Source organism: Furipterus horrens, unplaced genomic scaffold (assembly GCF_987537825.1).
Source record: "Furipterus horrens unplaced genomic scaffold, mFurHor1.1.pri manual_scaffold_3, whole genome shotgun sequence".
Lineage (NCBI taxonomy): Eukaryota > Metazoa > Chordata > Mammalia > Chiroptera > Furipteridae > Furipterus > Furipterus horrens.
In genome coordinates this window covers 182,890,368-182,907,046 of record NW_028327173.1, presented here as the reverse complement: position 1 = coordinate 182,907,046, position 16,679 = coordinate 182,890,368, and the positions used below count along the sequence as shown (strand labels likewise).

General features: G+C 40.1%; 1 protein-coding gene across 2 annotated transcripts; it reads left to right on the top strand.

The window, feature by feature from the left end:
• The first annotated feature begins 494 nt into the window (after positions 1–494).
• On the top strand, positions 495–15,541 carry ZBTB25 (zinc finger and BTB domain containing 25). Of its 2 annotated transcripts, none has more exons than XM_090270972.1 (3): positions 495–613; positions 12,609–12,788; positions 13,903–15,541. In XM_090270972.1, the coding sequence occupies exons 1-3, from the start codon at positions 510–512 to the stop codon at positions 15,035–15,037; spliced, it is 1,419 nt and encodes a 472-aa protein (XP_090127098.1). In that variant the 5' UTR covers positions 495–509; the 3' UTR covers positions 15,038–15,541. The 2 variants fall into 2 exon arrangements, with proteins under 2 accessions (XP_090127098.1, XP_090127099.1); XM_090270973.1 differs by having other exon boundaries at positions 524–720.
• The last annotated feature ends 1,138 nt before the right edge of the window (positions 15,542–16,679 follow it).

The window sequence follows — 16,679 nt, the reverse complement described above, 5'->3', positions numbered from 1 at the left end:
TGGCCAGTGCGTTCAGGGTCGCCCATTCTTTACGCTCCCCCCGCCCTACCTTCCATGGGCCCGTCGGCCTCTGGCCCTGAATCACTTCCCTCGTCATGCCCCACCCTGCCCACCCGGCCTCTCCTAGGCTCCCACGGCTTGGTTTCCCTGGTCCCGCGCCCTCATCACTCCCCCTTCGGACACCCGGGCGCATCCTTCCCCACCCCCACACTGAAGGGGTGCCCATGCTTTTGCACATTCTAGGGAAAGTCCCCAGGTCACGCGGTTGTGTGTGGGGAGCCTGTAACGCCCAGGCTCTTTACCATGCTTCCGCCTACAGAGTCACGACTGGGGACTGAGGCGGAGGCGGCCGAGCGCGAGCCAACCCCTCCTGGCCACTTGAGCGGATAGGCGGGCTCGCACGTAAGCACGCACGCACACTCCTACCCCTGCGCCCCTCATTCCCGGCTACCGGGCGCGCGGTCACGTGGGCCCAACACGGGGCGGCCGGCGCGGGAAGCCGCGCGAGAATGGACCGCGGAGTGCGTGAGCGGGCGCCGCCGCGTGACGCTTGCGGCGCAGGAGCCGCCCCTCCCGCATGGAGGAGCCGGCTGGCCGCCGCGGCGGCCTCTGGGTAAGCGATGCAGCCCGGCCCTTGTGGGCTGCTCCAGAGTCAGTCCCTCCCGCCGGGAGCCGCCTAGGCTGGCGGCGGCCTGCAGCTGCGCCGGTCGTGGAACAGATGCAAGTAGATGGGGACAGGGGTATTTTTGGTCCGTTTGACATGTCAATCAGGGCAAGGAGGAAAATGGCAACCGCGAGTGAGCACTGGGCCGAGGATGCCCACAGCCCGCCCTTCGCTGTCCTCACAAGGCAGTTGGCGGGGCGTGATGCAGGCTAGGACCGGGCGCGAGGACGCGTGCTGCAGGCCGGGCTCCGACCCCGCGCGGGCAGCCCCGACTGGCGTGCGGCGTTCCACAGGCGGCCAGCCGACCCCTTTGGCGAGTGGGTGGGTTTCCAGGTGCAGCCTGCGGAGGCCCCCTCCGTTCCCACCTCCATTTGTGATTACCTTGTTTCTGGAGCAGGAATTACCCCTCTCGTCCCGTAATTTATTTCTCTTTTTTCAGATTATTTGAATCTCATTCTGAGCATACCCATTCATTATTTTTTTTTAGTTTTGCTTTTTTATTTTAGAGAGGGAAAAAAACATCGATTTTGTTGTTCCATTTATTTATGCATTCATTCATTGGCTGCTTCTTGCAGTGCCCTGACTCAGGATGGAACCTGAAACCTCCCGAGGATGCTCCAACCCAGCTACCCAGCCAGGGCCAGTTTTTCTTTTTAGAGCTTGCCCCATCATCTATCATTTCGTTTCCTAGCTAGCACTCAAGTGGAGAAGACAAGCTGTTCTTGAGCTGCTTAGGCAGCCCCTGGAACTTGACAAGCGGTTAACATGTTTCATAAATTAACGCCTGGTTTCTCTCAAGGGATTGAATTTGGCATTCATTCTCTTGAGATTCGAGTCTTTTTGGACAGCTGTTCATTCTCATAGGATTTTGTCAAGTGTGTAAAGTACACTTTGTAGTCATAGATTTTAAAGCTGAAAGGAGCCTTATGGAAAATCCAGTTCATCCCTTTTATTTTACAGATGAGGACACCCAGCCTAAAGAGCAAGTATGTAGCTTGATTGAGGTTCTGCACCTCTTGAGTAACTGGACTCACCGGCTCCAGACAGCTTGGTTGCTCTGCTCCCTACCACACCCGGAGTGCAGCAGGGCCAGTTTAACCCGTGCTTTGTAGAGGCTTTCTGCCAGAGGTGATGATACTTGGCTTGATCCAGAATACTGAAAAATCAGGCTTGGCTGGTGCGTGATGGCTTTGGTATTTTAAGAAACAGGGTTGGCACTATTTCTAGGTTAAATAGAATGGCTATGATGTACTTTGGAGCTCACCCTTCCCCCACCCCCCAGTTCAGCCCTGTTTTCTGCAAGAATAACCAACATTTGTAGCATTGATTGCTTCTTTAAGGTTAAGGCATCAAAGTCCTCTTTAGTAATCTGGACATTTTAATTATCAGACATCAGCTCTTTAGTAGGGAACGAAACAATGATGGGATAAGACATGGAATAGATTAGTACTGATTGATGGCTGCGAGGTTACCAGGAAGCAGTGAAACATCACCTGAATGGTCAGCAAGAAAGTAGGGAGGAAGCTCACATGACTTGCTACACCGTTTTGACCAGCCCTGGCCTGAATATCTTACCAATATTTGGAGGTGCTAGACATGGATTCTGCTCAGGTTTGGTTGCTGTTTATTAAGTACCTGCACTGGCTAGCTGTTCTCATAGACGAATTTTGATACTTATCAAAAGTCTCCATATTACAAACAGGTGTTTACTTGGCTTCAGTGATACAGCTGGTTGCAGTACAATTCAAGCCTATATCACTTAACCTCCCAAGGCTAATCTGTGCTCTTTTGCACTGTATCTCACTACTACTTCCAGCCGGGAAGGGGATGAGAGAAATCGCCTGTGGCTGATTTATTGGCGCCTGTGGTTGCCCAAAGAGGCTGAGAAGGACTTTCAACTGCCCTCTGTGCCTTAGAAAGTGGAGCCTTGTGCTTCCACCCTATCTCCTGAGGGGAATATGAAGGAGCCAGGCTGTCTAGCTGGGGAGGAGGGGCCTAAGTGTCTTGGCGGTAAAATATCCTGGTGAGTGCTGTGCTGGGAAGTGTTTCATAATGCCCTCCCCACCACTGAACCAAAGTGATTTATGTACTGTGGTCTGTAGGTGCTGCTTGACCATCTTGTTGAAAAACTTGTCCATTTAACAGGGCTAGAAAAGAGTTGGGGGTTTTATATTATTGCAGGGTTTCTTTTCTTTTTTTTTCCCCCTGGTCTTAAAAAAAGCAGTGCAGGTGCTCTTATCTTGATAAATTGTAAAGTACTTATGCGCCACTTCCTGTGCCCCCTTTCTGGCGTATTCCCGCTTGCATGTGAACTGCATTCTTTTGATAAAAGAATGCTAAGAAAAATACCACTTCAGTTTATAGTTATGAGCACAGACTATGGAGTCAGACCTAGCTCGATCCCCACCTAATACCATTTGCCGGTTGTATGCCCTAAGCCTAGGTTTTTCCTCATCTGTAAAATGAAAAGAAAAAGAACACATAGTCATGGTGTGGATTAAAAGAGGTAATGTACAAAGGGCACTTAGCACAAGGCACATAGTATTTACTCATTGTAATAGTAGCTGTTGATAGTAACTAGAACAGTATTATTCTCTAGTGTAGGAAAGATGTTGCTACCTGAATCTGCATAGCAAGAGTGGAGGACGAGGAAATAAAGTGTTTGAAGCAAACATCAGTTTCAGGATTATTGATTGAATTTATTAGTACTTCTGCCTTCCCTTTGCTTATCAGGAATTTTTTAAACCTCATCTTTAGGAAAAAATGTTGGCAATGTTAGTTATTTTTGGAATTTTTCTGATTCATTTCTTTCCTAGTTACAAATCAATATGTAATGACTTTTTGTTCTTTCTGAAAAACTGTAGACACTTTAAGCAAAGGGTTTCATTAGCCCATGTGGACAACATGGTTGTGGAACATTCTGCGGCAAAGGAAGTATTGGTTTACCTATATTCAGAAGTTATAATCATTCTTGCTTGTACTGTACTCTAGATGTGTACTAGCACTGTCATTTTCCAACTTTCTCCTGTCTTTGAAAAAAAATTTTTTTTAAAATTCTATCTATATACTTTTAGAGAGAGGGAAAGAGAGGGAGAAAGAGGAGAGAAACATCATTGTGTAGTTGCCTCTCATGCACCCCCAACTGAGGACCTGGACTGCAACCCAGGCATGTGCCCTGACTGGGAATCGAACCAGCGACCCTTTGGTTCACAGGCCGGCACTCAGTCCACTGAGCCACACCAGCCAGGGCTCTCCTATCCTTTCAGTATCTTATTTTTTCTTTCAGAAAGAATATTTTTCTTTCTTTCTTTTTAGTAAACAAAGAAGAATCTTCCTTCACAGGGTTCTGATTTTTTTTTAAAGGTCCACTAGCAATTTGCACTAACTGGTGTTGGCATATTTTGTTTGCCTGTGGCTTTATCAGGCATCCCACATGTTGGTGAGATGGGGGTTAGAGATGTGGTATAGGCTGGCTGTGTCTGCCAACAGGCAAGAGGCCCCAAATTAACGTTTCCCTGTTCCGTTAAAGGTTTCTAGAGCATAACTGCTCTTCCTGTATCATCTACCACGTCTGCTTCTTACCCTCTTCTGTAATATTCCCAGTGATTTTTATAAGCAGATGCCCAGAATTATTGCAGGCTTTACCTCAAACAATATTTTCAGATTTGGAATTTCCATGTCATTTTTAGATGCTATGAAAAATATAATGGTAAAATAGAAGAGTAAGTATCTCTTTTTCCTAAGTATTTTTTAAAAAGAAATCTGAAAATGGTGTGTTCCTCCTCTGCCCTCAATGCCTATCCTACTAGTTTGAGAACACCTTTGTTTCTTAATCTGGCTAAGTTTTTAGTTTAAAGTTACAACTAGAATTATAATTGTTGATTTTTGTTTACTTCTTGTAACTGGTATAATTCCCACATTTTGAGCACTTTTTGTGAATTTCTTTTTCTCTGTAATTTTAGAGTGTGAAGTATTTTCTAGAGTTTCTTTGTCCCCTCTTCTAATTCAGTGGCTCTTAACTGAGATATCTTATTAGAATCACCTGCAGAGATTTTTAAAAAAGGATCTGTGTATCATCCCTGACAATTGTGTTTGGCTTAGTCTGGACTAGGACTCAGACTTCAGTATGACTCTACATGGAAAATTTTATAATATAGTCAGCTAAATAGCCACTATTCCAGGATAAAATTATTTCTGCAAACAACCTTTATCTAGGTTACACCTTCACTATCATGTGAAAGTATCATTAAAAAGTTAAAAGCATTGTATACAGTCTTTTATCATGTGGCAATTTGAATATATCTGCTTTTACTTTGTATTTATAGCCATGAGTGAGTATCTCAAAAAAGCTGTACACATTCCTCTGCCAACTTTCCTCCTTGTTGTAATAATTAATAATAAAGTCACAGTTGTAGTAACCACAGAAATAATATCTAAGACTGTTTGTTTTCCACAGAAACAGATGCCTAATTCCTTTTGATCCTTTTTTTATTAAAGATTCTTACTGCCTGAGAGACTGAATGAAAAGCTGTTTATTCTAGGACATCCTTCTGGCTACCATGGGTCTGAGAGTCCAGTCAAATTAATACAATAGATTTTTTTTTTAAGTAAATAAAAATCAGAGATCTTGAATATCAAGGTAACTTTGAATTAAACAGATACTGGTATAAAGCTGTTCTAGTGTACTTAGTTCGAGCTAATCCAGAGTTACTGCAGTCTAGTCAGTAAAAAAGGTTTTTGTAGTCTCTTAAATACCAGTGCCAACCCTATTGTAATATAAATACCACTTTGGCCCTACCTGGTGTGGCTCAGTGGATTGAGCACTGACCTGTGAACCAAAGGGTCGCTGATTCAATTCCCAGTCAGGCACGTGCGTAGGTTGGAGGTGCGAGGGGCAACCACACATTGATGTTTCTCCCCCCCTTTCTCTTTCCTTTCCCCTCTCTAAAAATAAATTTAAAAAAATATTTTTTTAAAAAAACAAAGCACTTTAATACCAGATAAATCATGTTAAGATGTAGCACTCTTACATTTTTGCCTCCAGTATTTGTAAGTATAATAAAATGATAAATTATTTTTCTGCAACATCTCTCACATCTTAAAATTTCCACCAAAAATTCTCAAATGTAACTTCTAAGATTTTTCTGTATTCATAATAAACTGGCTGTTCTATATACTAGAGAAAATCAAATTGATGATCAAAGAAATGATGAACAAAGGTTATATAAACAGCCTAGCTAATAATTTGCAAAGTAGGTTGTGTTAGAAAATGTTGTCAGTAATTCTGTGATGGATTGGCTTGTTAACATGAAGTAAAGTCTGGTTGTGTTGCCTTCAAACATCAAGGGTCTATTATTATGCAGACAAGTTTGAATGAACCTGTTATGTATATAAGTTGCTTTTTTTTTTTTAAATCTGAATTTGTTTTATTTCATAAACTTGGAAAATTTATCCCCTTATTTCATTCAATATATTTGTAAAATCTGCCATGAATATATATATGTCGAACATTCTAGATGGGGATTTTGAAGAAACTACATTGAGTTTATAGTCAGACTTGAAGTACTACCAGCATCATCTAAAAGCTAGTTGTCTAACTTTGGGTACCTTTCCTGCCTTCTCTGAACCCATGGTTCCTCAACCATAAAATGGAACTAATTTAGTACCTGCTTTGTTACTGCATAGTATCAAAAATATATAGGGCAGATTTCTCAAAGTGTGACCCTTCCTGAAACCCTTTCAGTGGGTTTACAAGGATCTCTTTTGCAAGGCCAAATTCTCTTAACACACCTGAACCAAAACATGTGGCAACAGATCGAATGCAGAAGCATAGAAGAAAGGAAAAACAAACTTTTTGTTTTTTTTTTTGTTTGTTTTAAAGCTGGGTATTAAAGACGATTGTGAAATGTAAAACAATGCCATCCCTCCCTTAAAAAAGAAAAACCTTTCTTGCCCTGGCTGAGTAGGTAGTCAGCTGGTTAGAGCATCCTCCCAGTACACCAAGATTGTGGGTTCAATTCTCAGGGCACATACAAGAATCAGCTAATGAATGAATAAATAAGTGGAACAACAAATCGATCTCACTCGCTCTCTCTACTCTCCCTTTTTCTAAGACAAGTAAATCTAAAAACATTTTAGATTAAAAATACATTTTTTAGAAAAATGTAATACTTATGTTAATATGTAATGGGTCTATTGTTTTTTAAATAAATTAAATTTTTAAAAACTTCTCACATTTAATTTCTCACATGGTAACTGTTGATAGACATAACCCACAAAAACAACAACTCTTCCCAGTTTGTAATACTTCTGTTAAGAGAATAAATGGATTTTGAGACCAGAACTTTTTAGAATTGCTGATAAAGGGTAATGGCCGAGTAGTTCCTAGTAAGATTGAGATTTATAAAATAAAGGTTTATAGTTTTATCAAGATAAAAACTTAACTTGAAAAAAAAGTTTTAAAAACTACCAGATGTCATTCACGAGTGACAAAATGCCAGCAGAGACTGGAATGAAGTCTGCACTTGGAAGAAGGGAACGACAATGAATAATTTCCCATTTTTATGGGTTTTATCCTGAGAGAAGGCCCCAGTTGGTGACATGAGGGATGACTAAAGCTGAGACAACAACCTGTAATCTTATTTGCCTGAAGAAAAGAGGACAGAGTTCAGAGGGACTACACAGTAGGAAAGTAAGCAGGAAAATCCTAGAAAGGATGAGTGGGAGGGCTAAGTACTGCATATAAACTCAGCTCAAATCTCTTGCCAACCCCTATTATACATGTGTTGAACAGCCTTCAAACAGCACACCTAACACTGAAAAGTCCAAACCATAGAGAGGCAGAACTTGGGAGTTTCAGTCCAACCTAGTTAATTGTCTGCAAAAACACCAAACTCTGGAAAAATATTACAGAATCTAAAATATTTACTATAGTAATCACAAAGGTGAAGATATCCAAAATGATTACACATATGAAAAGACAGGAAATTACCATTACCACCCTAGTTAATGGAGATTGACCCCAAGATGACCCAGAGGTTGGATTTGGCAGAAGATTTAAAACAGCTATTACAACTATGCCCATGGATGTAAAGCATAATAAGTTGGTAATGTGTGAACAAATAGAAAACCTCAGCAGAGAAATAGAAACTAACAATGAGATGAAAAAATTTTGACCTGAAAATATACTATCTGCATTTAAAAATTTCACTGAATGGGATTAATTAGAAATAATGAAGTCGGTGAACTTGAAGATAGATTAATAGAAATTAAAGCAGAAGGAAGTATATGTGTAAATTCTCTGTAAACTTCAGTGCTCTAGGTTAGCATCAGGGATTATTACTGTAGGGTTCTGTCAAGGCCTGAACTCACCTAACTCACCTCTTCCCTCTGCATGTGGACTGACCTAATTTGTAAGTCAATGCCATCCAAAACAAACAAACTTGTATTCTCTCCTCAAGTCATCCATTTCCTTTGCACTTTGAGAAAAAGATACTTTTTTTTTTCCCCCCTTCTCCCTGGCTAGCTGCTATGCTTATACTACTGATTGCATTCCTTCTTGCTTCTAGAGGTTCCACCCCTCTTTAGCCTGCAAGTTGTCTTCAATCTGCAGCACACTCTATGTCCTATCCTATCTGCACCTACCCCTGTGGCTGCTGCTTCCTAACGTCTCCCTTGCAGTCACTTGGCTCTTGCTGCTTTCCTAAACTATTTTCAGAGGCCCCCAGAAATCCGCTGGTCACACACGGGGGTGTTGTGACAGGCCTCATCACCTGCTCCTCTGCAGCGTCTACCATCATTGCCACCTCCTCTTGCCAAGGTTCTCACCTTTCCATCACCTTCCTTATCTTTGCTCAACGAGAGTGTATTTTCTTACTGCTTCCCCCTTATTGTGTCTTTTCTGTGCTGTTCAAGGATTTATTCTTAGCTTTTCTTCTGTTATTTTACTCAGTAGTCCACTCTCTCCTGGTGATTTCAGCCTTGTCATTTCAGAGAACCTCCTCTCCCTCTCTGGCACTGCTTTCTCTAGAGCCCCGGACTAGCATATTTTCTTTTCACTGATCACCAAACAGGTTTACTCGGATGTCCTAGAGTGAACACCTTGAACTCAATGTGTCAAAAGTGAAACTTGTCTCTTAAACCTTTTCTTTGGCATTCTGAGACCCTGCCTTTTTTATATCAACACCCAGCACATGGCACTTAACTGTGCAAATGTGACCTGAAGGCATGAACAAATACTTCCAATTATCCAAGCTGGAATTCTGAGACTCAGCTTTGAATTGCTCTTTTCTGTGGCTGACCACATCCAACCTGCCTGCCAAGTCATGTCAGTTCTTCATCTGGTGTATCTTAACATTCCTTCCTTCATTTGCACCATTACTTAGATATTGCAGTAGGCTCCTTGCCGGTTTTTATTTCTCCATGCCTTTCCCTTGCTAATCCTTTTTTATATATTGCTCCTAGATGGACCAGTCTTAGAAGCCTAATGATGGTGATGGTGACGATGGTAACTGCTGTTTATTGAACACTTACTATGCGCCCACTATTTCTAAGTGCTTATAGGCATCATCTCACTAAGTCTGTAACACCTATGAAGTAGATACTTGAATTACCCATATTTTGTAAGTGAAACAGAAGCCCAGGGAGTTGTATCTTGTGAAGACCACACAGCTAAGGGGCAGAGTTGGAATTTTACTCCAAGTTGTCTGATTCCAGAGGTTAAGCTTTGACTACTACACTGTTCTCCCTCACAGAAAACATCTTAATATAGTTTTCCATTTCAAACACCAGAACTACCTTTTAGTTTTACACGCAGCACCCTCTGTGAGCTAACCCAGTCTCTTGTTACTCACTTACTTTTGTTTTTTCTGTGCCAAGTGCCAATCTGAATTCTTCAGTTATCTATATATTTATACCACTCCCTGTTATTTTAATCATTCTGTTTTTCCTGCCTGCAATGCTGTGTTCATCTTGCTTTTCATCTAAATCCAGATTGAATGGTTTATTTTCCACTGGGTCACCTGTTATTTATCTCTCCCTCACATAACATGTTTTCCACACTGCTCTATGGCACTTGTCACTTCATGTTATTACTATGTTTTACCTCCCCTATTAACCTGTAATCTTGGTTGCAGCATCTATGTAACTTTTTTCTGTCCTCTTGTCTTGTGTAATGCATGCTTTCAAATATTTGTCTTTATTAAATTTCTCTTCAATAAATAGTTTTTCAGCAAGTAAATTTAACTGTTACTCAGACCATTAACCACAAGACTTCTTTTTAATATGCTGCTTTTTAGTGTGCCATTTTCATTTCCATATGGTTCAACAGTTCATTATATTGTGCTATATATTCACAAACATATACATATGTAAAGAACTGGTGAAAATGATGATCTGAGGGGGTTTTTGGGAGACAGTTTGTAAGGCTAGTTTAAGGCACTTCAATTTGATCCATTTCATTGATTCTAAAACACATGTTTTTCACGTACTGACATTTCCAATATAGAGTTTTATTTTGTTTGTTTGTGTAGTCTCCCTATAAATTGGATGTTTTAGAATCAGAGAAATGTGGTCAATATAATAAAAATTGACTTTTGGTTTAATGGCCTTTTCAAACAATACCCCCAATTGGATTTTGTTTATATTCTTACAGGTATGTTCATGTCTCTGTAGGTTTTGTTATCTTTTTATTTTTATTTCATTGCTATTTAAGGGCTTTTAAAATGAAAATGTAAGGGGTAAGAATTTCATTTTTTTAAAAATTTTTAATTGGGGGATAAATGGGGGGTAATTATGTTTGAAGAAGTAGGAATTTTAAAAGTAATGAATGCAGAATTAAGCAAGTTGCAGGATTCCTAAAGTATACTATCAATTATATAAAATTTTAAAACATACATAACTGCCCTGGCTGGTGTGGCTTAGTGGATTGAGTGCCAACCTGCGAACCAAAGGGTCGCTGGTTCAGTTCCCAGTCAGGGCACATGCCGGGTTGCAGGCCAGGTCCCCGGTTAGGGGCACATGAGAAACACATTATTGTTTCTCTCCCTCTCTTTCTCTCTTCTCCTCTCTCTAAAAACAAAAAAAACTTTTAAGAAAAAACCCCGTGCATAACAGTACCATACCTTCTTAAGGGATATATACATGTGGTGTAATATTATGGTAATATATAGGAGAGTCATAAACGCCAAATTCAGGACTGTGGTTACCTTTGGAGGCAAGGTAGGTGGGGGCATAGAATGAGGGGGAAATGCCAGGGATCTCTACCATGTATATAATGTTGGTGGGTTCTGTTACATTGTTCACTGTACCTTGCAGAAATATAATTTTTTTAAATGAGGGAAAAAGGAATACATATAGGTATGTATGATATAAAACTTCCATTGGTGTTTTTTTTTTCAAGTTTAAACAGTAGAGTCCCCCTCCCCCCATCCTTAACTCCCTGCTCCTTAGTTTCCCTTCTGGAAGCAAGCATTTTATTCTAAATATTCCTGAGGCTTTCTGGGGTACCCTGATGTATAATTCAGACTGTTCCTTTGGCTCCTTCAGTTTGTGTGTCATGTTCCCTGGGAGGCAGAGAGAGAGGACATTTGAGCTCTGGAATCTAGTGCCTGAGTTTGAATCCCCTGCTCTGCCACTTACTAGCATCATGACCTCGGGTAAATTTAACTCTGTGATGATTCAGTGTCTTCATTTGTAAGATTCATTGAGTATTCCCTTTCTCATAGAGTTGTACTGAGAATTAAATGAGTGAAAATTGCTTGACACATAGGAAGCTCTATATAGTGTTAGCTATTTTTATTATATTATCAATCACTCAGCTGTCCATTGCCAAAGCTACTGCCAATGTCCAGACAGCTAACCCCATTCTCTAATCTCTGATTTCCTTACCCCTCGGTTTCTCTGGCAAGTAAGGAAACTTCATTATCTTTTTTAGGATCTGATTTTCTGGAAGAGGTTCTCGCAGCCCCCACCCTGTGATACCCTCCGTGCCAAGCACCAGGGTTCTTTGCAGTCTGCACAGTTGGGGTGGAGAAGGTGGCGCAGCGCAGCCTCCCTGCTCTGAAACCACCGCCCTCTTGAATGACCTTGTACTCACACTAGACTTCTCTGCCAGAATTCTTTTGCATGTTCTTCCTCATGCATGATTTTTCCCCCCCAAGACCAGTGCACCCTCCTCGTTCTGCTTCCTTCATGACTCCCCACACTTGTATGTATCTGAATCCAGTTAAGATCAGGGGTTAGATTCTTTCCTATGTGGCTCCCAGGCCCCATGTAAATCAGGGGATGTGGCTTGACATCTGTTTGAGGGGCTCGTGACATTACTGTGACTGGTACATTTCCCAAACGTTGTATGATAATTAGAAGGCCAGTGTCTCCTAAGCACACAGGTTCCCTAAGGAGCAGTGACATCTCCAACCCAGACAGGACGCACTGTAATGTTATTAACATTTATAGCTAACATTTGAATAGCTGTTTCAATGACAAGGTGCTTTTCACATAACTTATTTAGCTCTGAGGCAAGGATCAATACCTCACTCCCACTTTTTTCCAGTGAGGAAACTGAGGACTAAAAACATTGTGGTTGCATAGATTTTTTTTAAAAAGGCCTTCCTTTTGCTCTGTGTCATTCCTACCAACTTACCTTCTTAACAGATGGAAAAAAGCCATAAGTATTTATGGTTTCAGCAGTTTATATAAATTGTCTATTAGGAGGATTTAATGTTAGCTAGGTTTGGAGTGAAATTAACAGTATAGAAAATTGTTGATCACTATGCTGTATACCTGAAAATAATAATACAAAGTACTGAATGTAAAATGTAATTAAAAACAAAATTTAAAAAATGTTGAATAATTTTATTTAAATTTAGGTCCTCTTGTACTCTGTGGGTTTGTGTGAACTGTAGTCAATTTTGCTGGAAAAAATTTTTTATTTCTTTTTTCTTAGAGCCACAATGGACACAGCTAGCCATAGCCTTGTCCTTCTGCAGCAGCTGAACATGCAACGAGAATTTGGTTTTCTGTGTGATTGCACAGTTGCTATTGGAGATGTTTACTTCAAAGCCCACAGAGCAGTTCTTGCTGCTTTTTCTAACTATTTTAAGATGATATTTATTCACCAAACAAGGTAAGGATGTGCTTTTGTAAATGAGAAGTGTTTTAATATTGTGGCATATCTAAACCTTATTATAACATCATTTGGAAGAATTCTTTGTTATGGGGTCACCTTAGGAAAAAAAAATGTAATATATATATTTACATATCAGTAATTAAATGCAGTGTGACGAGTCCATAGTGGAAAATAAGAATAAAAACAATAATAGTTCAAATTTATTGAAGGCTTATCTCATACCTGAGCACTAGGTATTTACCTGATGTAAGTTCTACTGTTGTCCATACTATTTTAGAGAAAAGGAAATTGAGACTCAGTTGTTAGCATAACTTGCCTATCCAGGATATACAGCTAATAAGTTAGACTCAGATGTAGATTTGTGCTCTTAAAGGTCTGTGCTCTTAATCACTAAGTTATTGATTTCTGTTCTGTAACACTTTCATAGCAAGGTTTCAGTGTCATAATTCTACCCACCTTAAATTTCATATTCTAGTTGAAAGGTCATTTGTTTCAAATGTTTTTTCAAAACGTTTTGAATTTAGGTTATCCCAACATGGTAGGTATGCAGAGGGAGGGATGGGAAGTGGTATTCAGATTCTGAGCTCTTGGTGAAGAATAGCTTTAATCCATCCTAGGTTGAAAATAATAGAACACCCTTATGTCCACCTGTTGATGGACACTTGAGTTGTTTCTACCTTTTGGCTAATGTGAACAATGCTCTACTGAACACTGGTGTATGGGTATTTGTTTGAATCCCTGTTTTTGGTTCTTTTGGCTATATACTCAGTAGATTGTTAAGTTCCAGAAGAGCAGAGTACCTATTTTATTCATAATTTTTCTACTCCCTGGTGACTAGTATCACTTAGGAGTCACTACATAAATGTTGAACTAATCAGAATATCTGTTATCCTAACTTTAGGCAGTAGATCGGACACATGAAGACTTGTTGCTAGGCCATAAAACTGGTATACAATGAAAGTTTAAGCTTTGTTGCTGTGTTTCATCAAGGCAGATTGCTAAGTTTGAATGTCTTAGGAAAAAATTGCTTTAGCCTAAGACTGTGTACTATTATCTAAAAGGCCAACTAGGCTGTTTGATTTTGTGTGGGTCTGTTTCTTGTTTTTAACAGTGAATGCATAAAAATACAGCCAACTGACATCCAACCTGACATATTCAGCTATTTGCTGCACATTATGTACACGGGGAAAGGGCCAAAACAGATTGTGGATCATAGCCGTTTGGAAGAAGGGATTCGATTTCTTCATGCCGACTACCTTTCTCACATTGCAACTGAAATGAATCGAGTGTTCTCACCAGAGACTGTGCAGTCCTCAAATTTGTATGGCATTCAAATATCAACAACCCAAAAAACAGCTGTCAAACAAGGGCTGGAGGTCAAAGAAGCTCCGTCCAGTAACAGTGGAAGCAGAGCTGCTGCCCAGGCAGAACACCCCCAGTTGCAGCTTTCTCTTGCTATTGGGCTGGATGATGGCACTGCTGACCAGCAGAGGGTCCACCCTGCTGCCCAGGTCTTAGAGGAACGCCAGAAGCCTCCAGTGTCCATCAAGCAGGAAAGGTGTGACCCAGAATCTGTGATCTCCCAGAGCCACTCCTCATCCTCATCAGAGATGACAGGCCCCACTTCCACTGAAAGTAGTATCAAAATTCACTTATGCCATTACTGTGGAGAGCGTTTTGATTCCCGTGGTAACCTTCGGCAACATCTCCATACCCATGTGTCTGGATCCCTCCCATTTGGTGTCCCTGCTTCCATTCTGGAAAGTAATGACCTTGGTGAAGTGCATCCACTTAATGAAAATAGCGAGGCTCTTGAATGCCGCAGGCTCAGCTCTTTCATTGTCAAGGAGAATGAGCAACAGCCTGACCACTCAAACCGTGGGACTGCAGAGCCTTTGCAGATCAGTCAGGTGTCTTTGATCTCCAAAGACACAGAGCCAGTAGAATTAAACTGCAATTTTTCTTTTTCAAGGAAAAGAAAAATCAGCTGTACCATCTGTGGTCATAAATTTCTCCGAAAGAGCCAATTGCTGGAACACATGTATTCACACAAAGGTAAATCTTTCAAACATAACCGATGCCAAAGGTTTGGTAATGTGTTAGCCCAGAGACTCCAGCCATGTTGTGATGGCTGTTCTGCTGTCCCCCTGAAAAGTTCCCGCTTGTCGCAAGAGCAGTTAGAGTCATCTCGTGCCTTTGAGTCGGAGCTCACACAAGAAAACATGGACATGATCCTAGTTGAGTAGCATTTTCTCCTTCAGAATTTTTATATCAGTTCTGAAGTAATTCACATGCATTTTTTATTCATGAATTATTTTCTTCCTCAAGTTCTCCTGACGTTTTTTCTTTACCATTTACCCATAGTTTTAATGTTGTGTATATTAGGTCTTCTTATTGTAAGATATTACTTAATGGCTATTTAAATTACCTTCAGTTAAGCCCTGGCTGCTGTGGCTCAATGGATTGAGCATCGGCCTGCGAGCCAAGTGTCGCTGGTTCGATTCCCAGTCAGGGCACATTACTAGGTTGCACGTCAGGTTCCCAGTTAGGGGCATGAGTGAGAGGCAACCACACAGTGATGTTTCTCTCCCTCTCTTTCTCCTTTCCCCTCTCTCTAAAAAATAAAATAAAACAAACAAATAAAAAATATAGTCAGATATCAATATTAAAAAAAAATTACCTTCAGTTAGGGCTATGAACTTTTCATAAATTAATTCACAATTTAGAAGTCAGAAACCAATGTAGTAATATGGAACTTTACAGTAAATAGTTATTTATAGAATTTCTAAGTTTTTCCAGGTTGTCAAATCAGTAAAATCAAATTAATATGAAGTGAAATATTTTTTAAATAATATTTTAGACCATCACTTTTGACTACTGTATCACAGGAATAAGCCCCTATAAGGATTATGTAAAAATATTTTCTGCCATATAGGAAATTAATAGTTACTTTAATGCATAACTATGTTATAATGTATAAAAAATTTGTTTTAAGCATAGCTATACAAAGTAGTTTTAAAATTATGTTTTACTTAACTAGCTCTGCAACAGCTTGCATGGTATTTATCTTTTAAAAATTGTGAGCATACCTCATTTTTAATAAAACATGTTTTTGTTAAAAAGAGAGAAGTGTCAGACATAAAAATTCCTAAAGAGAGTAACATTAAGATACATACACTTAGATGAGCTCACAGAGACAGAGGTCCAGATAGATCTGCAATGACTTAAGACCCCAGTGTTGTTACCTGAATCTAATGTGTTTTCTTAAAAATCTTAAGAACAATTTGAGATTTTCTTATGACTGGAGGTTTACATGGGTTTGAAAAGGAAAATGTTAAAATACGTATTATCTTCATACCCTCTCTGTCAGGATTTTCTAGGCTGCCTGAGTTAAAATTAATCTTCTAACAATCACTTGAAAAATAATTTTTCAGTGACATTTTCACTTTTTTCTGGTCCATAAAACCAGCAGAGTAGATAGTCAATGTACTTGAACTATGTTTAAAGTCTATGGTAGGTTTTTCTCTGTGAATAAACTTTTTGTTTAAATATTTTATTTATTTATTTTTAGAGAGGGGGAAGGAGGAAGAGAGAGAGGTAGAGAGACATATGTGAGAGACATCAAGCAATTGCCTTTCACATGTCCCCAACTAGGGACCCAGCCCACAACTCAGGCAAGCGCCCTGACTGGGAATCAAACCAGTGACCCTTTGGTTCACAGGCTGGTGCTCAATGCACTGAGCCACACCAGCCAGGGCTCTGTGAATAAACTTTTAACTCCATTTTATAGTGGTAAAACTTTTAAAATTGGAACCCCCCCAAAATTAAAATTGATGTACTAAATGGTAGATTCTCCTACTCAAGGTAGCTGGGAAATAGCTGATCAAA